The sequence below is a fragment of the Gadus chalcogrammus genome, chromosome 16 (genome assembly GCF_026213295.1).
Source record: "Gadus chalcogrammus isolate NIFS_2021 chromosome 16, NIFS_Gcha_1.0, whole genome shotgun sequence".
In the NCBI taxonomy this organism is placed as follows: domain Eukaryota; kingdom Metazoa; phylum Chordata; class Actinopteri; order Gadiformes; family Gadidae; genus Gadus; species Gadus chalcogrammus.
Window position 1 is genome coordinate 14,681,110 of NC_079427.1, and position 27,123 is coordinate 14,708,232.

At 43.0% G+C, this 27,123-nt stretch overlaps 1 protein-coding gene across 2 annotated transcripts; it reads right to left on the reverse strand.

The window, feature by feature from the left end:
* Nucleotides 1–4,432: 4,432 nt before the first annotated feature.
* relt (RELT TNF receptor) lies at nucleotides 4,433–26,791 on the reverse strand. Of its 2 annotated transcripts, none has more exons than XM_056611425.1 (11): nucleotides 25,791–26,791; nucleotides 17,152–17,226; nucleotides 16,905–16,997; nucleotides 16,419–16,603; nucleotides 16,075–16,127; nucleotides 15,675–15,935; nucleotides 10,932–11,012; nucleotides 10,117–10,195; nucleotides 8,332–8,727; nucleotides 8,048–8,173; nucleotides 4,433–7,571 (listed from the first exon to the last, which is right to left on the reverse strand). In XM_056611425.1, exons 2-11 carry the CDS (start codon nucleotides 17,191–17,193, stop codon nucleotides 7,568–7,570), a joined length of 1,320 nt encoding a protein of 439 aa, XP_056467400.1. In that variant the 5' UTR covers nucleotides 17,194–17,226; nucleotides 25,791–26,791; the 3' UTR covers nucleotides 4,433–7,567. The 2 variants fall into 2 exon arrangements, with proteins under 2 accessions (XP_056467400.1, XP_056467399.1); XM_056611424.1 differs by having other exon boundaries at nucleotides 26,400–26,790.
* Between the last annotated feature and the right edge of the window lie 332 nt (nucleotides 26,792–27,123).

Consider the following 27,123-nt stretch of genomic DNA (forward strand, 5'->3'; position numbering starts at 1 on the left):
TTAACATCATTAAAAGTCATTTCCAAACACATTAAAGAAAAGAAAAAAACAAAAGCAACGAGATTTTGCAGCAGTAGCACCCTTTTACTTAAACAGAGTGGGATAGGAATCCGGTTAACAAAACATCTAAGAACATCTAAGCTGTCTAACACATTACCAACGCAACATTAAAACATCACAAAAAAACCAGCTGGAATACAAAGAGTTCGCTTTGTATTCCAGCTGGCCTGTTATGAGCAAATTTCTATAGGCTACTATTGATCCATTTCAAAACATGTTCCAAGTAGGCTATAGGACAACGCATAATGCATCCTGGAATGAGTGAAGCTTGCCTGCTGACATGTTAAAATGACTGTCACAACTGCCATGAGCAAAGAGCCAAACCATTTGTACATAGTGTAGGCTACAGTAGCCTATTCGATATTGAATGAAGTAGGTTACTGTACACTCTTTGTCACTGTACAGAGTAGACAATATGATTTGCATGTACAGCACCTTAAAAAACTCACTGTAGCCTATATTCATAGGCACACCCAGCCTCGCTTTCAATATAACACACACTCGCATTCTGTAAACGCCATCAGTAAATAATAGTATGAAAACAATATAAAATATCTTTCAACAAGAAAAAAATATTTGTTTACTGTAAATGGATAAAGGTCAACAGATGCGCAATTTTCAGCTGTCAGAAATGTTTTGTGATCACTTGTATTCCTCATATGCACTCAGGCTGTGAGGAAATCAGCAGCCCGCGATCGCAGCTCCTTTGATGTGAACGCGCACAGAGCGCAAAGCTCAAAGCCGGACAATGATGTCGTAGTAAAGCCCTCAGGTCTACTCTGCATGTATTAACTGTGGCTAAACATCAACTGCACTGAAGTCATCATAACTTCAGAAGTTCTCATTTTCAAATGATTATGAATACTATTATTGTTATTTGAAGCCGTGTCAGTCTTGACTGTGGCTGGTGTGGCCCTCTGTGTCTGCTAGTGTCTATAATACAGTAATATTTTTGTCGACATTATCAAACGGAAGAACTTTTATTTTGAAGAGCACAGGGCAACGAAGCACACTAGCCAATAAGAGGACCCGCCCACCGGCGGAAACCAGATACTGAGTGGTAAATTCGTTTTGTTAAGAAGAACCACAAAACGAATAAACAAACTGAAATTTTGATTTTCGTTTTTTGGCAAAACGAAAAAACGAAAAAACGGCTGGTTTTTGGTTTCTGCTTATGTCAATTATTCCCAGAAAACAGAGTAAAAAAACGTACCTTGGTCCTCGAGGAGCCGTGGCGGCAGTTGTGATCTTAATTTCCGGTTAGTGCACCAAGGAGTATTCAATTTGGAACAACACTGACATCTGAAAATTAGCGCACTTAGTGAGTGCAGATAGTGTACTTTGTTTCCCCCTTCAAAACAAGGGGGAGGGGTAAGGGGTAGGGGTAAGGGGTAGAAATGGGATTGGGCCCAAGTGTACTCATGGAAGTATGGATATCGGAGCACGGCACAGGCGTACAAGCGAGTGAGATGGAAATGTTATTAATTTGATCTTAAAATGCACCGTATGTTAATGAAAGACATGTTTTAAATAAAAGAGACATTGAACTTTAAAGTCTATTATTCATTGAATCACTCATCTGCCATAATTTACTTGAATTAAATTATTTTGAAATACTTTCTCTGAAAAATGTATGCATGCGAGTAATTTAGATTAATTAATCACCTGCCATAATATTTTAAATTTGAAAAACGATTGAATTTTGTCTATAGAAATTGTTTAATTCATTACATTGAATTATATCCATATTATACTTTGAAAACAAACTCATCTGAATTTTTGTTTAGTATTCACCTCTTGGAAATTCAAACATTACTTTTCCAGTATAATGTTTGTTGTTATATTCAAAATAATATTAATTGTTTTGAAGTGGTCAGAATATGGTTTGTCCATAACATAATCAAAGAAAACGGCTTGAGAATTTAACCCAACAATGGCGAACATTGGGCACTATGTGTAAGTTGTGTAATTTAGACCTTTCTTTATTCAAACTCTGATTTTAACAAGCACAAGGGTGTTCAGGGGTTAAAAAAACATCTTAACTCAACATAATAGCTATGATGACAGCTCAGGGGTGGTTCAAACCATGGACCTATTAAAGAAGGTTCTGACCGTAGGCTAATACCTGATTAATGGTCAGGCACAGTGCTTTTAACCTGTAAACCCCTTCTTGAGAATTTCGACCTAGATTTCATGTTCAGATATATCAGCATTATTAGATATAACTAACTGAATTGTAGTATAAAAATAGCAATTCATGCTCAATTATGTTAAATTAAAAAATAATAATTGTTGAATTAAAAATCTGCTTTAATTTTCACCAGAGGTTTTGATTAAAGACCATCCTGATCTCGTGAGCTCCATTGTATTTACTCATAGATCACTCCAATTGCACCTGACTGCAGCACGCAGATCGAGGAGTGGGCTGAATGTAAAACGTTTGACTCCACCTACGGACAGAGTGGGGTAAAACCCACATAGATTATAATATAATTTCATTAAAATACACAGGGAGAGCTGATAATTAAGTGAAATGTATTACACTTGATCCACTCTGCCCTGATATGTTACACCTCTGGTTTCAGGTCAGGATCAGGTCTGGTGCCAAAATGTAGTTATTTTGGGAAAACATGTTTCTTTTCGTATCTTAAATGTCAATACCAGCCAACATAATAATAGTAATAATAAAGATAATAATGAAAAAAATATATATAAATACACACATAAAACAGCATTTTTTCAGAGAGTGACAAACAGTATATATAATGACATGTTATTTTGTACACTCAAATATATTATCCAAGTCAAATACACCAACGACAGAAGACTTTGCATCATTTATTTGTATTATTTTTTAGCGGGGGGGGGTCCCCTGTCATGCACACACACACACACACGCACACACAAACATGCACAAAGACAACACAAGGTAAATCAAAGTATCTGTAGGGTAACAAATGGACATTCAGGCACTTTTAACCAAAGCGACCTCCATTGTCCTTTTTATAGGTGATTAAAGGGATACGCAGAGATATCTGCAAAAATTGGTGAATGCCTGTCTTATCCAGGTTCAGACGAGTTGTTTAATTCCGCTTCCATTTACTTACTATTTGTAACCCATTGGAACTCTTATAAAGTATGGTGCATTCCCCTCACACGAACAGGAGCTGGGCTACTGTAAGTCTGCAAGTCAATAGAATTGGCCAACCGAAAGCAAATGATAACCAGTAAACTATCCCTCTGAACACTTCATTTGGAATCAAACAACTGGTCTGAACCTTGGCAAGAAATGCAAATGGCAATTTACAGATATCTCGGCAGTAAGGGTTAAAGGTCCAATGACATTCCAATAGGTGTGAGTGGACTATGCAAACAACACTTTTCCTGGGATTTGGGGTGTTGTTTTGTGTCTCTGGTGCTCCCACACGCATACATACTTGTACATGATTTTTAGAGTGAGATATGCATTTCTGAAAGTATCCCGCCTACAGTTACCAAACGAGGGAGTCAGTTTCAGTGCCCTCTCCTACGTAGGAAGGGGGCACATTTGGATATTACCTCCCACTTCTCCACCCCCCTCCAATCAGAGAATAGCTAAGATTTTGTGGACCAGCGGAAGAGCGCTCAGAAGCAGGGATATTCCATACAAAAAAATATGTCTAATTTGTCAGTTTGCCATGTGACTGCCTGGATGGCAGTCCAGCGGAGCTGCCGGACTGCCGCCGAAGCTCTGGCGGCACACCGGCAGCTCCAGCAGGGTTGCTTCGGCGGCAGTCCGGCAGCTGAACTCCGGGAGTACAATCCCTTTCTCCGCTGGAGCTGCCGGACTGCCGTGGAGTAGGAGACATGGAAAAGAAAGGGATTGAACTCCCTGAGCTGAGCTGCTGGACTACTGCCGGCATCTCCGGTGGGTGTACTCTGGGAGCTGAACCGCCTCCGAAGCTTCGGCGGCAGTCTTGCAGCTCAGCTCCGGGAAACATATTTTCTGGAACTCATATACTACGTTTACTTAGTATATGAAAAACACCATAATATGTCTCCTTCAAATCAAATACTTGACACAGGATTTGTTGTAAATCTGGTTAAAGGGTCCGCCGAAATGAACTATGTATGTGTTCCTGTTAGCATTCTCGAATGGCTTGAGTTGTAGCTACTGATATAGCTATACGATTTTTCAGGAGAGATAGAAATGCTTTGAAGAGAAATATTTGCTGGAGTAATTACCCAAAGGATTGGCACATTTCATTCTTGAGGAAGTTTCTAGTTCCATTATATTTCTAATTTGTAACCCTGTATTTTCACGAGTTGATGATTTACAACACCTGCCACTAACTCTCACTGATTTAAGAGCCGTGCCCTTCTCCTCACTCATAAAGTATTTTTTGTTTGATCTTCTTTCTGTGTCTCTGGATCAGATGATCTGTAAAATGAGGGAAGCATTATTTATAGGCTTCGAGCTGACCTTGCTGATGGCCAGCGCCAACAGCATAATGGACCCCATCCTCTACTTCATGGCTGGCCAAGACTTCCGTAAAACCATGAAGAAGAAGAAGAAGCAGAAAAAAGCGGAAAACATCCTTCCAGAATGTGCAAAGATATTTGACCAGATTCCACCTGATCTAAAAAGCCTTGTCCTCTTTGAAATAGCTCTCTGACCAGAGCCATGGTAAAACACTGGTATGGTAGCAAATCACTGACAAAATTATCTTTTATTTTAAAAGCACTTGTATTTTGTCATTTATTACGTATATAATGCACTATATAGGGTGCTCACCATTTTGCAGTGGTGTTCGAATTCTCAGTGGTTAACCCTTATAAGGTGTTCTGGTCTGTGGGACCCGTTTTCAGTTTTTAGCTTAATTTCATTCACTATATAGTGGACAATAAAATACCCAAAACTTGAGTGAACATAAGATGCTCCCTACATGTTGCTCCCGTATTTTTAAAAGCAATTTACTGACGCAAATGACATTTAGAAATGTTTAGCTTAGTGTCCGAATTCTCGTTGTTCATTCCCTATATAGTTAATTGTATCATAAACACTATATCGGGAATATTGAGTGAGTAGTAGGGAACGATTTCGAACACAGCTAGAGTCTCTGCCGAGAGCCACCGAAGAACTCAGCTGTTGCCATTTACACTTAATGAGTACCTCAACACCGCCCCCTATTTGTGATACTACTGACCCTAACCATAAGCACTCTAAAGCTAACCCTATACCTAATATCATAACAACACGACAACAATAGTGAGATTGCTTTGCAACCACACAAATAACCCAAAATCTGGCGGAATGATAAGAGGATTAAGACATATGTTAACAATAGTAGGGCATGCTTTGCAACCACACCGCTCCGCTCATTTCCAAGGGGTGTCAACAATGCAAGCAGACCAAATATGCCTCTGGACACAATTGGATAGGCCTCAACCAATCATGGCAAAAAACCGAAAAATAAATAAATAAATCATGTCAACAAAAGCTTTACATTTTCATTGTTCCTATTTTACTGAAAATTGTACATCCAGTTTGTTTGATACTGTCTCGATCGTACGATCAACAGACCGTTCAACATCAACAGCCATATGCCTCATGTTAGATAAACAGTTTTGATTGGATGGTCTATCACGTACCGGGCCGAATCCTTTTGTATGGGAGGTGAGCCAGACCTTTTCTGCAGAGTAGGCCTAAATTTAACGAACTTGCGAGATCTGTCCAAAAGGGTGATAGATGGCAATAATGCTGTACAAAGACAGTATTGCCTGCTTGTGTCTTTGTGCTTATGAAAAACAAAACAAGTTGTGCAATGACAAAATAAACGGACACAAGGGCAATGAAAATAAACCTCTTGTTTATTTAAGTATTTACTACGTTTCCAATCCTTCTTTCAGCATGACAGCTTGTAACAATACGGATTACTATTATTCTGAAAAATTATCATAATCATAATAATCACTGGTTTAAAAAAACAAACATTGAAATGTGTGTTCGCTTATTTGCCAATACCCCCTCTCCCCAGCAAAAATACTAAAATATATATTTTAATACTTAGTACTGTCCTGTAAAAATGCAATAGGCTAGCATCCCATAAGAGAATGTCCCAAAACGGAATCTATTATGCCTGAAATCTAGTGTTTTGTTTCTAGACAGTAAAAGAAAAGGAGCAGGAGCATGATTGGATTTAATATACGCTTTGACGTTTTAAGCCATTGAATCATCCAAAAAATGTTCGTCATGAATCAATTCAATCAAGTGCCACAACTGTAATGAATAAGAGGGCTAAAGACTCAAACCTGCTCCAGACCGTCCATATGTACATGTGTTCACATATTTACATATTCCTATGCCAACATGATGGTTTTCATACAATATCTCAAATAAAAATGTCCAGGCTCAAGAAGTTTTAACCTGTGTAAAGACTTAAGGAAAGCAACTTCAGTTCAGCGATGTTAGCTAGAAACACTGCTAAACAAAATGTGAATGAGTAAAATCAATAAATAATCACTAACACTGTTTACATGTATCAATTACGGTAACCAAAATGTCTCTTCGGCTGTCTTCATGGATAGGTTTGAGTGAGCTCAATGTTTAACAAGCTCTTTGTTTTAAAAATCTTCCATGAAAAGTTAATTTAAGAATAAGGATTTTTATTGAGCTATTTGGAAAATAGCTCCCCAAGATCCTTCAAAAATGGCTAAAATGTATTTACTGATCATTACTGATTGTGTTGTTTATGTACAAAAAACCTTTAAATTTGGCTTGCATTTCATGATTGGTACTTATTTGTACTCTTGTACTATTTACAACGTCTAGACTCCCACAGGGAATAGTATCTATATTACGTATTACAAAAACTAACTAAACGTGTTTGAGAATATGCATAGATGTGTGTGTGTGTTAGTGTGTATGTGTGCGTGTGTTTGTGTGTGTGCGTGTGTATGTGCGTGTGTGAGAGTGACCTGAAGTGGGCATGAGCGAGGGCTACAATTTGTGTATGTGGTTTACATTTTTCACTTGGAAGAACCGATACATTAAGACATCCCCCGAGTAAACCTCTACATGCCTTCCAATCATCCCCGTCCTTTCCTCCTGTATGGATTAAAGATGACTAGCTAATCACAATGTTGCACTGACGGCCATTTCAAGATGGCCGCTTAATCAACCCACCTACCCATCAAAATGGGTTTATAAAATGATTATAATAAATTATAATAATTTATAAAGCAACAGAACGGCAGGTGCCCAGCAAGCCTTCCGGTGGTTCCATGATTGTGTAAGAAAATAACCAAACTCTATTAGAAAAAAGAGTCAAATAGATATGTGTGATGGTATGATATCATTTCCCAAGGCGAACGAGGGTCAGTCAAATGAACGCTGAGGAGGATTTAGGTCTCTCCTTTCAGTGACTTGGTTTAGTGTTGACCTTAATGGACTCGAGTCCCTTCAAGTTGTCCATTGATCGTGAGGTTATCCTCAGTGAGGTAGCGTTTGGGTACAGCATCCCTCTGTTCACCTGCGGGCACACAATGAGAACAAAGACTGAATCAAAATGGGAAACCTCCAGGGTTGGAAATGCAATATTCTTGCAGGACAACGCTTATCGCGTTGTCCTGCTTACTACAGTGAGGGATTCGTATAATTTAATTAATTAATTAATTAAGGGTGCCACCAGAGGGCGCCCACGACACATTTGCCGCCCTAGGCGATCGCCTAGGTCCTTTTATTTTCTTCCTCCATCGGCCCCTGACGGCGTCTGGGCCCCGGTGCAGTGCACCGGTTGCACCGTAGATATTTACGCCAATGGCCAAGTGGATGTTACGGTTACATAATTCAATAAGTTGCAGAATGCAAGGGAGTAGACAGGATCTTTTGTGCTCACGTGGGAGCCTTCAGGTTGCTGAACAACACGCGGCCAGGCACTTAGGCAGGAAAGAAAAATACAATGTAAATAGACGTCGGAAGAGAAAAGGGTAGTATTATGGGATGTACCTCCTTGAGACTCCTGAGAGTGAGGAGAAGGGATTCCCGCCAAAAAGAGAGTTCCGTTGCTCCTGAGTGGATGCCTTGGTTTCCACGGTGACAGGTCTGTTCTCTGTAATCTGGGCCACTTGAAATCTGTTCAGTAAAAAATCAGGACGAATTGAAGGACTACGTTAGGTAGTTTTCATGCGTGTGGACCTGTCTTCAACACAAGCTGTTTGTGCATTTGTGAGGGTCTAAGTGTGTGCTTTCTTTTCAGTGTGTATGTTGGGCTGGGCCTCCCTATGCCTCACCTTCCCACAGAGAGCACCGTGGGCTCTCCCTCTTTCTTCTTCTCCTTGCCTCCCTCAAAGCTCTCCCCCACCTTCTGCGGTGTGGCCTTTGGCACGGCGGCCTGGGGCCTCGGCTCGTCCACGCACACTCCCCCCAGCAGGGGGCTCTTCTGGGTGTCGACGCCCGCGTCCAGGTAGGGCAGGATCAGGCTCTGTGGGGGCTTCAGGGGGTGGTCTTTGAGAGCCTCCAGCGGGGGGATCAGGATGGCGGGCCACTTCCTCTGGGCGCAGCGGGAGCAGCGGTAGCCGTGCCTTGGGAACAGGCCGGACAGGCCCGAGATGGTGTGCAGGTGGGACTGGTGGGGGCACAGCCGGGGCAGGGAGCGGAACTGAGCCAAAGGGGAGAGCTTGGGGAACCTGCAGGACCGTGCAGGAAGAGGGAGAGGAGAGGGAAGAAAGCGTTGCCGTGGTGAATACAATAGATTGACATTTAATCAAGTATCTAGTGTTTTTCTCGTGGACGACGACATTGTGTGTCTCGCCTCAATTGCAGCTTGACAACATGCAGTTTGTGTTACGCACGAGACTCCCGGCTCAAAGCTTCCATGGCTGCCCATTGTCTTTTTGTCTCCGCTAAAACAACCGAGCCAGAGAGATGAATGCAACTGTGGGTCCCAGCTCTTATGCTAGCTGGTGAATAACCACCAATGACCCATGATAACCTCCGTTAGCGGGTGCGCGCGCGTGTGTGTGTGTTTGTGTGTGCGTGCTTGCGTGTCTGTGTGTGTGAGAGAGAGTATGAGTGAGTGAGTAAGAATGAGAGAGAATGTATGTTTGTTTAGAATGTTGTAGAACTCCAAAAGCCCATTGGCTCCAGTACGCTATTGAGCTGCTGGTGGCCATGACCAATTTTGTTTTTGTTTTTTATTTCCAGCAAATGTTTGTTCTTTAACATTCCCTCCCTCTACCTTCTTACTTATTTCATTATTTATGAATAAATGATAATTAAATTATTATTACAAATGATGACCCACAGCTTCTATCCATGATAATTTAACACGTATGCTACTGCTGTTGAGCCATATTCGTGGTCAAAAGAGACAGAATATGGATTAATGCTTTACTGTCACTGTAGCCACAGAGAGGGTTCGCCGTCCTAGAGATCACATGATCAACTGTTGCGCAGACAAGCGACAATCTGTGGGCTTTGTGAGCATCACTGAGCCACTGAGCTGTGGCTGACTGCTGCGTGTCAGGAGACAGCAGTGCTGGCCAAACAGAACTGACTCACTGGGTTCACTATTCAGCACTTTTCACAAGCTTTACTGAGGCTGAGGAAGAGACTGCAGTCATTGCCTTCTCTTTGCATTGTTTGCAAATATAAGACTTTTGCAATATAGGAATATGCTTTTTTGTATTTTGGCAAACGTACCACCCACTCATTGTTTATTAGTAGTGAAAGAACAGACAGTGGGTGGTAAGTTAGGAATTCAATCATTAGAATTTAGCATGGCTTATCTCTCTTATTCAGTCGACAGAGCTTCTTGCTAACTTTTCAATGTCACCATGACTTTACGAATCAGAGACAGGGGAATCCCTTCAATATTTCACCTATTGTCTAAAAAAGTCACTTCTTTAGTTTGACCTCAGGAAGCATGACTTGGCAGTATGATTGTCGTCTAGTGGGGTGCGTAATGTGTGTGTGTGTGTGTGTGTGTGTGTGTGTGTGTGTGTGTGTGTGTGTGTGTGTGTGTGTGTGTGTGTGTGTGTGTGTGTGTGTGTGTGTGTGTGTGTGTGTGCTCCTACTTGATTGATGAGCTCTTGTTCATGGCCATCTGACTGGTTTCATATTCCAGCAAAAGTTCCTCAAGTGCAGCAGCATTTTCTAAAAAACACACACACAGCCAAATTAAACTAAATACTATGAATAGTAGAATAATAGATTGATCACATATCAAAAGAAAAAGTGGTCTTACAAGGGTTTATTTCCACTGTCATACTGGTATCTCATGAATACATAAGAGGAAGAGAACCCCATATGTTGTACTGTTTTAAATGGTATTAATAGTCCAAAGCCTTCGAAATCGTGCAGTCATGCATAGTTGTTGACATGCTGTAGAAAACAGGTTTGTCGTTGGCTGGAAGGGGTAGATGGAGTTCCCCACGCATATGACTCATTTTTTAATAATGGTCGCCTGCCGGGATGCCCGACATAAACACTGAAAGTAATACCGTGGGAACTTAAGACGTGGGAAAAGGACCATTCTGTGTACGGCTTATACCTCCTGGCGGGCTCCATGTAGCAATTTGATTACATGGTTGTAAGGACGTGGCAAGAAGTCTGTCCAGGTTTCTGTCCACACACCTATGCAATCCAATCAGAGCACACCTTTATCGCACCGTTTTCGATTTGTAGTTGCGCAATGTCAAATTTGCATTATCGGTATTGAGTCGATATATCGTGCACCGCTGCTCAGTATTGAGCGTGACGCGTCGCTTGGCTTAGGCTATTGTCAAGGTTTTTTTGTTTTCCTCCTCCATTCTGTATGGGTACCTTCCACCAGACGGCTCAGTGCTAAAAAAAGACTGCAACGTCAGTAGTGTCAATAGCAGAGGCCTACCTTTCTTCTCAGTGATGAGGCGTACCAGGACACTGATGGTGTCCTCGTTGGGGTCGTCCGGTATGTATGGACAGCCATTGGCTACAGAGAGAAAGAGATGGGGAGAGGAAGAGGGAGGGGGGGGGAAGCATTAAGACAGAGAGTGTAAAGAGATTAAGGGAAAAAGGAGAATGGGAGGGGACACAAACAGAAGAAGAAATTAAGTTTCAAAAGGTTTTAATATGTTAAGCTCTGAGACTTAGCAACGAAATGTGTACTATATAATGCTATACAATACTTGTGCTTACTCTTTCACATGTGCAAGACAAAGGGAGGACATGGAGGGTACACATCAATCAGACTATAAAGGGCCCCTCTAACTGCAGCAGGAATAATCCGGAGTGTGCATGAGTAAAAAACAGAAATGTGTCCCTCTGGTAACCCTCCATGCATCCCATAATAGCCCCAGCGAGGCAGACAGGGCAGAGGGTGCATGTGTGTGTGAGAGGGGCAGTTGCAGAGAGGGGCTCATCATGCTCCAGTCAGCACTGTTGTGTGTGTGTGTGTATGTGTGTGGATTAAAAGGGGTTCCTGTGTAAACCTAGTGGTATGTCAATGTGACTATGTGTCCATAGTTACTTTGGTTCCAGACCGGGGAATGCGTCTTTGGATGCACAGGTCTGTGTGTGTGTGTGTGTGTGTGTGTGTGTGTGTGTGTGTGTGTGTGTGTGTGTGTGTGTGTGTGTGTGTGTGTGTGTGTGTGTGTGTGTGTGTGTGTGTGTGTGTGTGTGCGTATGTAAGCATGTACGTCAGCATGCAACATATATCTATGTCTTTCCACATGATAAAAAGTAAGGCTGTTGTTGGGCCCTTAACAAAAGTCTCTGTCTCCACGACAGCCGTTGTTATGCGCGGACAGCAATGTTAAGTTGCCCTGTGACATTCTGACATTCCCATTCATTTATACTTTAGCCAAATGTGTGTGTAATAATAACGACAGCCCCTATTCCAATGCAAATATACTGGTTTCTTGGTTTCAGGTCTGCTCAACCAGGTCATTCGAGTTTAGATACCACAAAGAAACCCACACAGGTTTAAAATGCACAGAATCTGTATAGCTAGACATTCGAAAACATTGAGCATTTAAAGTTCTGTCGCCTACGGGATTTCTAGATGTCTCCCTATTGTATACCACCTAATGATTCTCTGACGTAGAACTTCCTGCCAGACATGAGTTGTGTTCTGTCGCATTTCCTTTCCCCTGCGTAGGAAATGTAACGGGCCAATCCCACGGGGCTATCTGCAGGCCTGCTGCTGTAGTGTGAGGATATGCTGCAACCCCGCCATACTCCAACCTCAGGTTCCCCTTCAGTGGAGACCATGAGGATGAGAAAGTGCAGTGGTGGGAAGCTTTGTCTGTAACGTTGCAGTCACTGTGTTAGGATGTTTTCTACTCCCCGGCGGAAGGCACTGGGCCCCATCCATAATGTCTGCAGTTTACATGAAGGTGTCCTTGGGCCAGACTTCTCCCAGCTACCTGCTCCTTAATGACCTATGCCTTAAGGTGCTTACGATGGGTGCAAAAGCCGTTCAGCTAAATGACTACACGGTTAAATGTTGAATGACTTCCGACACCTAACGTACCAACAGCGCATTGCAACAGGGACCGTTATGTAATACAACAACAAAGAGAGAGCAAGAGATGGACAGAGAGAGAGAGAGAGAGAGAGAGAGAGAGAGAGAGAGAGAGAGAGAGAGAGAGAGAGAGAGAGAGAGAGAGAGAGAGAGAGAGAGAGAGAGAGAGAGAGAGAGAGAGAGAGAGAGAGAGAGAGAGGGAGGAGATAAGGAGAGGAGAGGAGTGAAAAGAGTAACAGTTGTAAATTGTATTATTTTATTTTGTACCCAATACCAATTTGGATATGGCACACTATCATCCTTGATATTTGCTAACTCTGCTACTCTATCTCTGAACCACTGCATCAGCTTCTTCCTGCCATAGAGGGGTTGAGGAGACGAGGAGAGGAGTGGGAGGGGTAGTAACCACTGTGTGGGTGAAGGGGGTCCCGACTCCAGAGTAGACGGGACCGACTGTGGCTTACAGTAGCAGCAGTTGCCGCAGTCTCTGCATTCAATGTTCTGGTAACCTGAATCTATACATAGGACCCCTTTGCATATAGGAGCTCAGTGAATGGAGGATGTTGTCAAATATACTTTAGGGGAGGTCGGAGGAACGGAGAGCAGTGCAGGAAAGACAAAGCAAGCAAGAGGAAAACGTGAGAGAAGAGCAGGGGAAGGGGAAAGAGGGGAATGAGCGGGGAGCATGGGGGAACGAGGGCCTGTCAACCGGTCGACAGGGCCTGATTGAATAATTGATCAGGGAAAGGAGAGATGGACAGTTAGTGTCGTGTTCGGATGAGAGGAGGTGAAGAACCAATGAGAGATGGATGAATGGAGAGAGGAAGGATCCTGAGAGAGAGAGAGAGAGAGAGAGAGAGAGAGAGAGAGAGAGAGAGAGAGAGAGAGAGAGAGAGAGAGAGAGAGAGAGAGAAAGAGAGAGAAAGAGAGAGAGAGAGGTTCCCTGATACAGGTCCTTCTTGAGTTTCACAAAAGAAGGTAAGCAATGCAACATTTAAACCCACTGCTGCAGATCAGGGACAGGAAGACCCCAGTTTGACTCTTTACCCTCTGCAATGACACAATGAAAAATATTTGTTTTAAATTGAGAGCATGTCGTTTTTATCCACATTAACCCCCTTCAGTATTTTCTTTTATTTTTGCAAAAGCCATGGCTACACATTATTTTTTCGAATTTGTGTCATAGAACTTGTTCTATTGATTGCTGATCCGATTTTAAAGAGAATTTCCACAAAAATTACCAAAACATGTATAGTGGACATGGCAGGTCAAAAGTCTGCATGGGTCACGCAAGTTTTCGTAATATAGCCAGGTGATAATGACAAAGGGAGCCCATGCACTACATCGACCACTTCAGTGCTGAACCGAGATGCCATGTCTGTAGATAGATACTTAAGCATATTCATGTATCTCTCTTGAGATGGTGCTAAAAACACAGGAAATGGTTGCACAATGTTGATCCACTGGTGTCAGCGTTTATCAGGTCTAGCAAACCGTGAGAGGCAAACAGGATTTCATTTTCATCATGTTTCATTCAGATCTGTAATTCGTTCAGCTAATTATGAACTATTAAACTATTATGTATCAAACCTGCCTGACTACCTGTCATGTTCAGCGTCTGGTGTAAGGAGGAAGGTAGTTCAACATCACTGTTTACCCTCTGGTAATGTTGCTCAACCCAACCAACTACCTCAGCGATACCGGGCATGTATAAGATAGGATCTTACTTCTGGTATTAAAAAAGCTTAAATACTACACAGACAATACTGACTGAATACTTCAACTGATAAGCAGCTAGCGTATCCAAATCAATGGATCATGTCCCATTTCATTATGTGTACGGTGATAGGACATTCATCCACACATAGGTCATTGTGGCGTCACCTCCTATATAGAAACAGGTCAGTGCACAAAGAAGAATGTGAGCCTGCACGCCTCTCATTGTGTGGAAGCCTACCCAGGTGCAACTGTAAAGAAGTAGAAACGGTTGATACTTTCTTTCAAGCCTTACCAGTGAAACCTGGCAAGTACGTGTTAGGATGCATTATCTGTGGACAGATCTCAACTGAAAAGAGACGGAGGATCGGTCGGTCTATTGGTCGTCCTAGGCCACAGGGACATGTTCTATGCAGCTACTGAGGAGGCCAACAAACCAATGAAGGGCTCTCATGTTGCACAAAAGGCTGAGTGAAACCAGGAGGGGACGTTTGTAATAGTACACTTGTTCTATTGGCGGAGCGGTGCTTCTGATCTACATATGTGGGTCTGTCGGCCTGCCTGCCCGATGTGTCCATCATTCCCTCATTCTGCTCCATAAGTGATATGAGTTATTTATGGATGCATTCAGAGTTAGTCTGACACTCTCTCTGTCCTACTAGTTCACGCTCTACTTAGTTTGCCTCTTTCTTTTTGACTATCTTTCATTCTTTCTTTCTCTCTTTCAGCGAATTATGGTCAAGCAAAAACTATACAGTAACTGGGTTTTAGGGTAGCATACAAAGCACACAATGACCTCCACAGGGGTCAAAGTTCATTTCGGTGGAGAGAAAAGCATTCCTGGTACCATGTGATCCCATCACAGAGAGAACTAGACGGCATTCACACATGCACAGAACATGCCTGTTGCACGGTTGCTGTGTGGTTTTTACTGTTGCACAACTATGCAGGTTGATGTGTGGTTTGTGTATGTACCGTAGGTGTTACAGGTAGGTACTCTCATTTTCCCCTTATCCAGCGTATCTCTCTCTCTCTCTCTCCCCTCCCTCTCTCTCCCTCTCTCTCTCTCCCTCTCTCCCTCTCTCCCCTCTCTCACCTTCTTTCTCTGGCGTGGCCGTCTCCTCGTCCCCGCCCTCCTTCTCTCTCCCCCTCCCTCTCTCCCTCTCTCTCCCTCTCTCTCCCTCTCTCCCCTCTCTCACCTTCTTTCTCTGGGGTGGCCGTCTCCTCGTCCCCGCCCTCCTTCTCTCTCCCCCTCCCTCTTGTCCCCTCCCTCTCTCCCTCTCTCTCCCTCTCTCCCCTCTCTCACCTTCTTTCTCTGGGGTGGCCGTCTCCTCGTCCCCGCCCTCCTTCTCTCTCCCCCTCCCTCTTGTCCCCTCCCTCTCTCCCTCTCTCTCCCTCTCTCCCCTCTCTCACCTTCTTTCTCTGGGGTGGCCGTCTCCTCGTCCCCGCCCTCCTTCTCGGCGGTGCAGCGGTAGCCCTTCTTCTTCAGGATGTTGCAGATGAGGATGCCCAGCAGGCCCATCACGCAGAAGACGGGCACCAGGGCGAACACGGCGTACTCGGCCGTCTTCTCCTCCGCGCCGCGCACCGCCGTGCCGTTGGCCAGACGGCCGCCTGTGCTCGCCGGCCCGCTGCCCGCGGTGCGGACCGCCCTCACGTGCCCCGCCGGCCCGGCTGTGGGGGGGGGGGGGAGGGATGGAGGGAGGGAGGAGAGGGGGTGAGGGTGGATGGAGGGCTGGAGGGGAAGACGTGGGGGCGATGTGGAAGCTGTGGTAGTTGTAGCCACAGGGGATTGCGTGACTTGATTACATACCTTCCACGCACGGCTTTGAGGGGCCGTCGTTTTCTACGGAAGACGGGTTGAATCTGTGGAAGATCATACATGCAGACATGTAAAGATATATATATATATATATATATACACAAATATATAAAACATGTACACACAAATAAAACTCATTGTCTAATTAAACCTTAAAGATACATTACATTCAATTACCTTTATTTAGCAGACACTGTTGTCAAAAGCGACTCATAGTAAAAGATATACACACAAATTACATTTTATACACAAATGCAGTGTTAGAGGAACACGTGTAAGACGGGAACAACACGGTACTGGCACGTTATTAAATAGTGTGTAGTAGTCAGGCTTACCCAGGCAGACAGCCTCCACAGACAGTGTCAGATACCGCGCTGCCAGGGGTGGCCACCTGTCGCTTGAGCTCCATACAGGATGCATGTGGGCGACAGAGTTCAGAGTCGAGCGCATCTGCAAACGTGCCCTGTGGGCAAGCCTGGCATTGCACGTCTGTTGCTGGTGCTTGGACCTGTCCACACGCCTAGAGATTGCAAGACAAGTCCAGAATGGGGGGAAACAGAGAATATTAGAGAGTTTCTCAAAGATTCAAATATATCATGCTTTGTCATGCTTTAACGCAGGTACAGAGTGAAATATATCCAATAACTTTTTCAATATCACTGTTTCAGTTTGCAAAGAACAATATTGTTTAAAAGTATACCCTAGCTAAGGTACGGTAAGAGTATGTGATCTTGATCTTGTGACTAGTAATAACCATTTTCAGTGAGAGCACCCAGGAGTGCACCAATCACATTTCCCTCCTCTCCAGATGGCTGCGTTACCTTGGATGGTTGCTGGCCAGCAGGGCACTGCAGACACATACACGCCTCCCCCCACCGACACTGCACTGCTGCAGTCCCACCACAGTCTAAAACCTGGAAGACAACACAGGCAGGCATAGAGTTACACACGCACACACGCACACCACCGGAGAATCATGAGTAACAGGTTAAGGAGTGGGTAGCTTGTAGGAAGCATCACAACTCAACCACATGCAAATATGCCCGGATAATATCGACACACACTCACTGTGAGTAGGACGAGAGCTGAGCAGCAAAGGTGGTTCATCATCTTCTTCCAGGTATTCTTCTATGAACATATGATCTGGAGTTGGACACAATGAGAGGCTGGCGGTTAGACTGGAACACCTAACATCGTGGTCAATAAAACAGGTTCGGTCCGATTGCAGAGCATAGCTTCAAGAGCACATAGCTTTCAACACCACGTAAAACTTGGTTACCGGAGTTATGCAGTGTGAATGTATAATCATACATCATTGATTATCAAGTCTCCCTTCTCCAAACAAACAAAAAACAACAGGTATTAGGAAACTCCTGATCTCAAGCCCACAGAAACACCCACACCCACAGAGGAACAAACACCTGCGTCATAATCCAGGTCACACACGCTCGAGTTCAGTGACATAGGTCCAGCATCAGGGGGCTGTAAATAGCGTACGGTGATTCAGGTTCTTTTTACAGACAATAAGAGGTGAACCGGGGATCTTCTGCTTCTATTTCTGTATCGCGACGCATGCTGACTTACGACAAATAGCTTATAAAAAACTGTCAAAGAATAGTAATATTTCAGTTCGTAATGACATTTAAAAGACAAATGTATTTTAAATGTCTTTCAAACTGAGAGGGAGAGCCTAAAATAAAGCAATGGGTTGTATACATTAAGCTCCAAAGGGTTAGCTACACTTTAATGCTGCAATGTTACTGCAAAGTCGCTCCAAGCCACAGGGTGTCTTAGCTAAGAAAGCAGTAGGTGGGTACAATTATTGTGTTAGGTCTAACACTGATACTCAACACAAGATGTTTGTACACGCTTAATGTAAACCTTCATAGATATAATGAAAGACAACAGCCACATTCTCTTCAACTTGCAGTAACTACTTGTTCACCCATATGGTACTTTTAAAAAAAGAGCATGCGGAAGTGAGAATGATTGAGTAAGAGATAGTTGTATAGTACAAATAGTACAGTGGTGAAGTTTTAAGAAAGACAGGAAGAAATACAGGAAGGAAACGACTTATGAAAGAATTCAGGGAATCGGAAGAGAACAATCGTAAATGCGAAAGACTCAGAGAGGAGGGAGAGGGATGCAAACTCACCCCAGACTTGTAACTGTAACCGGTTGCCTTGGCAACCCAGCAAGGATGCTAAGTGTGCTGCTACCAATGCTGAGTCAGGACCTCATGCACCCTCACTGTCGCTTATAACAGCTGTATGATCACTGTACGCACTCTATTCCACCGTACCGAGCTACACCACTCACTCTTCGTCTTCAAAAGTAGCCTAAAAATCTAAAAGTCTAAAAATATCAAATCAAACCAAACAGATATAGATAGATGTTGGTATTCAGATTACCGACAATTACTGTGACATTAACAACAAGTCTCACACACACAGCCACACGGACACACAGTATGCACTCAAATTGTCTAGAAGACTGGTAAAGTGGAGTGTACCTGCCTGTGTCTTATACTGTCACTTTTACCACAGGCACACCCATTATGGCCTTAGGACATGCCCCCCTATGTTTCTGCTGCCCACAGTGGCTAAGTGAGTGTGTGTGCGCGGGTGAAAGTGTGTGCAAGGATTTGCGTGAATGCATGTGTGCGTGTGTGTGCATGCATTTCACTGGATATGTGTGTATGCCTGTGAGTGTCTGTCAGTGTGCGTATGGTTGTGTATAGTTTTGTATGAGGTCAGTAATACAACTCTTCCACTTTGACCATCTTTAAAGGGCTTGTGGTCATTCATTTCGTCAGAACCCATATAAAACATACAACACTGGACAACATATCTCTCTAGTGCGTGAACTTCTGCACAATATATCCACATCTCTCTGCGGTCGAAAATACTACATCCCAGAACCAAGTATGCCATCTAACAAACAAGGAAATAAAAACTTTAATGAGTTTGTGATTCTGGGGCTTGCTGGGCTCTTGTGGCAATGACAAGGTTCATTGGATATAATTTCAGGGAGCAAAGGGAATGATAAAGTGCCTGCAAAGCCACCAGTTTGGAAGTACTACACAGCCTTAAGGAACCAGCGGAGCCTAAACCAAAACAGAGAGACAGAGAGACAGAGAGAGACAGAGAGAGAGAAGGACCCACACACATTACTGCCTGATAGCACGTTAAATATAGAACCATCCCTTAAAATGCCACAGACCAAACCAAGAGGTTAATTATAAGTCGCTCTCACACACATGTACACACACAATAAAAAACTGCATTGATGTAGACTTGAGTAAACTGGTGACCTACAAAAGTTTAAGGTTAACATATAGTAATGGTTATCAAACTAGATTGAAGTTATTCATATGATCTTGTTATAAGAGAAGAAATCTTAATTTGAATCTAAAGAGTCCTTCATTTCCTACTGGGTGTGGAGTTTTTCTGTTTTCTTTGAAAATATCAGTCAAAGAATGTGTCCTGGACACTATGAAAGGAAGTTTCTGGTATTTTAATATTGCAGGTATGCACGGTTTTGTACATGGGAGGGCTAATATAACAAACAGGGCAATGGGGAAATCTTTTGTCACATAATGCCTCAAGGTGAAATTAATTGCAAACCCCAAGATCAGTGACCTAGTGACCAGATAAGTGCTTCCTAAGATCAATAAGTAGTCTCAAAATACTTTAACAATGATCCATTCTCGGCCGATCACTACATGCTCGGACAATCAGTTGGATTATGTCCCATTTGTCTGAGGTTTCCCGTAAAGCCCTGACATCCAGAGACAACAGCAACATGTTGGGACTTGAAATCCAACGTGTTGAAACCCGTGGGTCCCACTGCCACCTTTAATGCATCTCTTGCATAGAACCAGTTTTAACAGGCGTTTGTAGCTGCACTTGGTTTGGCAATGCTTTCTGTGTGAACTCTTATACAGTTATGCAACCTCTTCATTCTCCTCCTAGTCTGGCCGTACCCCTTTCTGCAGCCCTATAGCGCTCTTTTTTAACTCTTTATTCATTGAACCCCATCAACCCTCGCTGTTCACTAGCTCGTAAATGGGGGTAGAACGGTCACTTTTTTCCCATGTCCGGAACACTGACTCCTTGGTACTTATGGTTGTGATGTGTGGGTTGTTTCATTTGAATTCCTCCCACCAACACCAGCAAGGCTTTCCATTAATGTCCATCAGGAATTCACATAGTGCTATAACTTTCATGCTCTCAGTACTTGGTTTCAAAGGGAATTCTATAATACCGTTTGAAGTTGAAGTTAGTGGAAGTTAGTGCTGAACTTGGTATTTGGAGTTTGAAGCAATCGCTTTATTAGAAACTCTGTGCCAGAAATGTATATTTGGGGCTGGTGAGTGGGTGTTTGGAAAACAAATAAAATGCTTAAAAAATAAGTTTATTAAGACTATAGAGGGGGGAAAGAATATATATCGAGACATGAACTGCCCAGAATATCACAATAAAGAAGGTTACACGCAGTCTACAATATTCAGCCCTGCACACTGTTAAATAAATTGTGTGTGAATGCACAGTATAAACCGCACTAGACTAATGCAGAACCAGGCCGGAACGGATGGAAAGAAACGAGAGAGAGAAGGGGGCAAATATGATGACTTTTGCTTACAAGCGCAAAACAGTAATTACTCTACCGTGTGACAGGTTCAAACAACAAGTCACGACAGCAGCAAAACGACGAGTCACATTTCTTCTGCTATAAATAGCTACAATAAAGCAGTCTTTTAAGAGGCCAGAGGAGAACAACATGGACATTATTTCATTATGTGGTTGGTTTTTGGGGTTTAAACGCTAAAATCACAGCCAATGGGTTTGAGCTGTTTTGGGCTTCTTGATGTCATTCCGGGCCACGGGTAACATTGAGTGGGAAGTAACGAACCACAACAGAGGAAACAACAATGAGCCAAATACCAGAGCATTTCAGGACAGCTTGAGAAACGTTTAAAATCATACGTTTGCCAGCTAGGATGCCACCCTGGAAGCTCCCATCTGAGTATACTACAACGTGGTATAATAATAAACTGTATGCTCTAACAGGTGTTATACAATGTGGTATAACAATAAACTAACTGTATGAAATCTAGTCAATATGTCAAACTTGTTCACACAGCGTGAAACGGATCGATCCCAGACTAGAGTCTCTCTAGAGAAGGATATCAGGGAAGGATATCAGGGTAAGATAGAGTAAGACAAGGAATATTACATTTGCATCCAAAGATAAGCCAATTAGGCCATTAGGGCTCACCCTTAGTCGGAGGGCAGTTGAAGAAATGGCAGCTGTTCATGCATACATTATAACCCACTTTTAACTCTCTACAATTCAGGAGAACTCCTCCTTATGTACAATGCTCTGCAATCATCGAAGGCTAAAAATGATCCAGATATTGTATGAACTGAAATACATTTTGGTCAAACCAACTTGTTGGCACATTGTCCAGATTTCTGTCAGTTGGAAACCATATCATACCAAAGCTACTCAAGCCTTCTACAACCACACACATCCCTGGATTAAAAGGCATGTAGGTTTAAACTTTTTCTTCTTATTTTTTTTACCATTTACCAAAATGGTTCCGCCCGACTTAAATGCCCTCGAGTTGGTCACTGAAAACTTGATTCCAGCAGCGCTGCAAAACGGCTGACCGGGCCCTGCGATAGGACGCTTAAGGAGTGTAAACGCAGGTCAAACAAAGACTAAAGGCCCAGGTTGATAACCCTGTAATAACATAGGTAGATAGAGCAGACAAAAACACTGCCATTCCAACGCCAATAGAGACGTGTTTCCCCATCACGTGCGTGCTTCCATTTATTTCAAATTCAGAACTACTTAGCGTGGTAAGCCGGAGACGATGCACCTAGTCGTAGTGCACGTTTCATTACGATCCAAAGGCGGTGAAACACCATTCAAAAGAACTGAGCCTGCAAAAACGGTTTGAGGTAATTACACTCTATTAGCCATCAGACACTCGGGTGGACCAGCAGATAATGTGCACGTACATCTCAGCGACGCGATAGGGACAACCATACCCTCTGTTTGGCTTACATGGAGGTGGCCATTAACGTCAAGCAAATGGCTGATTTACGACAAGAGGTTCTCACTTATTATACAGTATAGACAATGTTCTCATTATGGTGGTCGCGGTGGCTGGTGAGGGGGAGGGGGCAAGACTGATATGTAGACTAGCTGGTGGTGGAGCCGTCTCTCTCTCTCTCTCTCTTTGTCTCAGCGCATGGTATTACTTCCTACTCCGGCCTGTCCTTGGGTTGCCATGATGTCACCACACAGGCTATGTTTTTCCACAGTGGAACAGTATACCACCAGGTCGGCATTGTAGCTCCTCGCCTGTCTCCGCTCCACACGCCGTTCATAGAGGTTAAGGAGAGGACTGCATTGAGCCGAGAGTCATCCATCGTGGAGGGGCTATCCAGCTGTGGTGGCGGCCCTGTTATGTGCACCACCGTGGCAACGCAAGTGATGAAACAAAAGCAGAGTTCACCCTGTTCACATGGGCCACCCTTGAGGATTGTCTCTTTGGTTGCAATGTGGGCGCCTACACGGGGTTCGGGACCGGCGCCAGCAGTGGCCAAACATCTATTGAAATACTTTGGATGTCCTAAGCACTCCCTCACCACACCACCCCCTAAGAAAAACACTTATTTTGAAGAGGCTTGAGCGCAGCTCCCCAGAAAGAGGACTCATCTTGATGTTTTTTCACATTGAGGTTTCAGCCTGGACTCATGGAGTAAATCCTGAGATACAATTAAGAAACTAGCTTTTGAAATTAAGATTTTTGATTTGATTAATCAATTAAATGCCATGATTCATGTTATTTTCATGATCAAAGGACATTCAGGTCTTTTATGTGCATCATTTAATTCATTTGTCAATGAATTAAATGTTAACAGCCAGCTGTTAACTTCTAACCTCAACACCTTCATCAGTTTTATGAGACAGAAGCACTTTAGAGGATTGGACTACTTTAAAAGTTTGTTTCAATGAATTTTCCTTTGGGTAATAAGCACCATAGGCAATATCTGTAATGAAACTTATGAGCAAACACCACATGACACATAATAATATCGTCTTACGCCAACAGCTACATGTCATCTTCTAGAGATATTCATTTAAACATGCAGGCTCCAACAGGTACAACGGTCATAACCCCCTTCACATCAACATCGGCACAACCAAAACAATTTGTAATTTCTATTTGTCAAACAAAGACCAAGGATTTAGATAATTACTGTTTTACTCACTAGGGCTATTTGGGGGCAAAAGCGGGTGAACAAAAGTAAAAAAGAACCAAACCTATTTAAAGAAAGTATGTTTAAATGTTAGACAAACTAAGAAGTTAGAAAGTAAAAAAGTAAAAAAAATAACATGTGTGTGACGCACTTAATAAAGCGTTGTACTCCTTCGCCCTTTTCTTCCTAAAAATACACTAAAGATAGGCTACCTGCAGGTGGTGAACCATTATAGAAAAATGTTTACTGTAAAATACTATTCTAAGTTTATTGGAGGACTGGGTCACTGAGTCCACTTTCCGATTGGATCTCCATCCTGGAAAGATGGATGGGAATGTTGGAATGTTAAACAAATGTTAACCAAAACCTCATGCACTTTAGTCTAAATGTGTAACGCCTGCTTGCCTACCTAAACAAATGTGTATTTGTACAAGAATGTATAAATGTAGAATGTAAGAACTACATGCTAAATAAGGTAAGATGGTTCTGGGTGTTTGCTCAGGGAAAGCAAATAGTATATATACACATTTTGTTTTTCAAAGTGTCCTATAAGACCCAAAGTCCTTTAACAAAGACATAGGAATGGAAGCATCGCCTGATCTTTCACCCTGTCTCAGCCACAACGGCTTGGGACATAGCTCATGCAGCTCTCTTTCACTTCCTCTATCGAAAAGGTATGCTGAGTCAATTGAAAAAAATTCTTTGCACTTGTTACGATCCAACGTAGTTCCACTAATCTATATCCAGTGAGAATTGTGACCCAACATTAAACCTTCTACAATAACACGCACACACCCATTCTAAAAACAATTTTATACCCTATACTTTCAATCCTATTCCTTACATTGACCATAAGACATATAGTTGAATACATAGGTGTCTGTCAACTCAAAAATGTATTTTAATACAGCTCCTGTGGTGAAGTGCAAAAATGAAAAGGGTCAGTTTAATCATGGGTTATGGACAAACGCGTGCCTGCTTGACTAGAAAAGTGCTCAACCTCGTATTTTGTTTTAAGCTCCTCTTTAATTACACAATCCTTTACCAATCCTGATCTAAATGCCAGTTCTAGCTTCTCGGGATGGGATTCAGGGTTAGTGAAGTGGGAATTTCCATGGCACAGCGATTCCTGCCTGGCATTTATGGATTTATGGAAGCAGGGCGCAGTGGCACCCGGGCTCACGATCATCTGGCTACATTCCTCTTCACCGGATGGACAGACAGACAGACTGACTGACCCCTGGACTGGTAGATAACCATAGCCAAGCATCTTGATCCCCTCTGGTGCCTTCTGTTGCACGCACGCACACACACATACACAAACATGGAATTAACATACACGTGCACGCACATGGACAAAGACACGCATGTATACAAGCACACGCACACACGCACACACACACACAGACATAGACAGACACGTACATGGACACAAACACACACACAGAGACCGCCAGACCCACATGGACACTCGAGAGACAAACATGGACACACATAAAAACTGTGTAGAGATTAATCTCCTCCATAATCGTCAACAGATTTTATATGTCTGAGGCCGCTCTCAAAAGTTTAACGTTCACCTATACGTGAATCACTGGCTATGATTGTCAGCTGATTTTGAACAGATCACCATATAACTCTGAATAAACGTTTACAATACATTCAAATACTCCTTATTACTGCATTGGGGAGGTAGGCCCACCTGTTTTTGGCTCAAAGTTCTGAGTTTATTCTTTACAAAAGATTATTCACAAGAATTCAGGGTGGGGTGTGTGAAAATGGTTTGGTTGTTTGTGAAAGTAACACCTATCATTACAACGCCACCAAATTAAAGTTAGGGCCAGGAAAATAGGGAGAGCCAGAGAGAGATACAGAGAGGTAAAGGGTAGCTAAGTATGTGATTTAGAGAAGGTACATGCTGTCCGTTTGGGTTGGTGTACTGTTCTCAGGGTTGGGAATACATAACAAGCTTTTAACATGGGGAGAACAAACTCAACATCTCTTCCTTTTACGTCTCTAATGGCCTTCCTAAATAATATTTAAGAAGAAACCACTTAACACCATAGCCATAAAACTCAGCCTAGACAGTTTCTCAGATTTGGAGAAAGAGGAAAGGAGAGGAAGACACTCAAAGTGCCTCTAGCATCGCGTTCAAAAAGGGGTTTTGTTTTGTTTTACAATTTCAAATAATGAAGAAATGGCTTCAGTTGAAAGTCTATACATGCTTAAGGAAGAAAACTATTGTTCAAAAGTATCCAAAGAAACATACTGACACACATAAATGATGTGATGATTATTATATTTAATTGAATAGGTTACATTATTTGAAATAGGCTCAACACTATAGGATAGCTGGGTAGACGATAGGTAGGCGTAGATATGAGTGGACCAAAGGAGACGGGGGTAGCAAGAGATCAAATACTAGCCTACCAGTGAGGTCATCACGTTCCCATGACAGTGCTTCAAGCGTGGCTTTACCACCCTGTGTTGAGGACCTCTGCACATCCGTCTGCCTCTTTGACTCCGTCGTTTAACGTAGGGTCAGATGACAAAGAGCGATTCCATATTTGTACATTTATATCTGGTAGTGTTCAAACCAGGGTTTCCTCTTCTATAGGCCTACTAACACAGTTTGATGAGAAAAAAAAAGGCGATGTGCGTTTGCCATTGAATGCAACACACGCACAAGCCTAGTTAGTAACTACACATAGGCATATGTATATAAAAATAGTTGGTCTTCTATATCGAGTACGAATACTGGTAAGAATAAAACAATTCTACACATGATAACGAGAGAAAACCATGGTTATCCTCGCCTGACGACTATAACAGTGTTTTAACTGTTATAACGCTAGTGGTAAACAACGTTGGGGGTTGTAGGAGGATAATGTACTTTTCTTCATCAGGGATAACACTTTGTATTTCAGAAAACCCACATACATCACCGATGATGCCATTAAAACAATGAAGCCGTGACGAGCTGTTACACGTTTCGCCTAGACAACGCAAACGAATAGAGGAAAAAGTTGCCAAACTTACCAGACGAGGGTGGTTAATATGATTGAGATTACTGATAATACAGCATAGGCATCATCTGTTCCGTTAGGTCGAGCTGTAATTAAAAAAAAGTTTCGAAATACAAAAACCACAGTGCCGGGGTAAGGGAGGTCCTTCTCCCTCAGACTCCTCTGTGTGGAAGCAGCCTCTCGATGAGATCACGATACGTCACTGCCGCAAACTGAAACCCGTGTTCCTCGTGAGCGCCAATGTGTGCCTCGTGCGCCCGGTGACACAGTTATCTTTCTTCGCGAGAGCCTGTTTGCATGCGTGTCTAGTACTGCGCCTTCTTTCTCTTTAGGGATTTGGCTCTCTCGATTTGCTTTTCGTGTCTGTTTGGTCAACTATATTCCATCCGTCCCCATGTTGACGAGTGGAAATAAATGCTGGAATACGCTCGAACAAGCCAGGCTGCCGATGGCACTAGGACTGGTACCAGCGTGGTGCCACCGGAACCGACAACCGGCACGAGACAGGTACTTGTCCCACGAGACAGGTACCTGTCTCACGAGACGGTTACAAAGGCACGAGACGGGTACCTGTCTCTTGTAGTTTGTCTCAGGACCTGACTCCTAAGTCGTATTGGCTGGACCTTTCAATTGGCTTTACAGCAGCACATCTCAATGGTTAAGACAGCTATCGCGTTCACCATTGAAGAAAAGTAGAAAAAGTCCAAACATTTCTACTCTGATAGACAAGAGCCATT

What these genes read in the sequence shown, in the direction of transcription:
- relt (XM_056611425.1), bottom strand. Translation starts at nt 17,193, where the DNA reads ATGATGAACCACCTTTGCTGCTCAGCTCTCGTCCTACTCACA. An exon ending in CTCAAAGCCGTGCGTGGAAG is followed by an intron (nt 15,936 to 16,074) that starts GTATGTAATCAA and finishes CCCCCCCCACAG; the next exon opens with CCGGGCCGGCGGGGCACGTG. An exon ending in CCTCATCACTGAGAAGAAAG is followed by an intron (nt 10,196 to 10,931) that starts GTAGGCCTCTGC and finishes TGTGTTTTTTAG; the next exon opens with AAAATGCTGCTGCACTTGAG.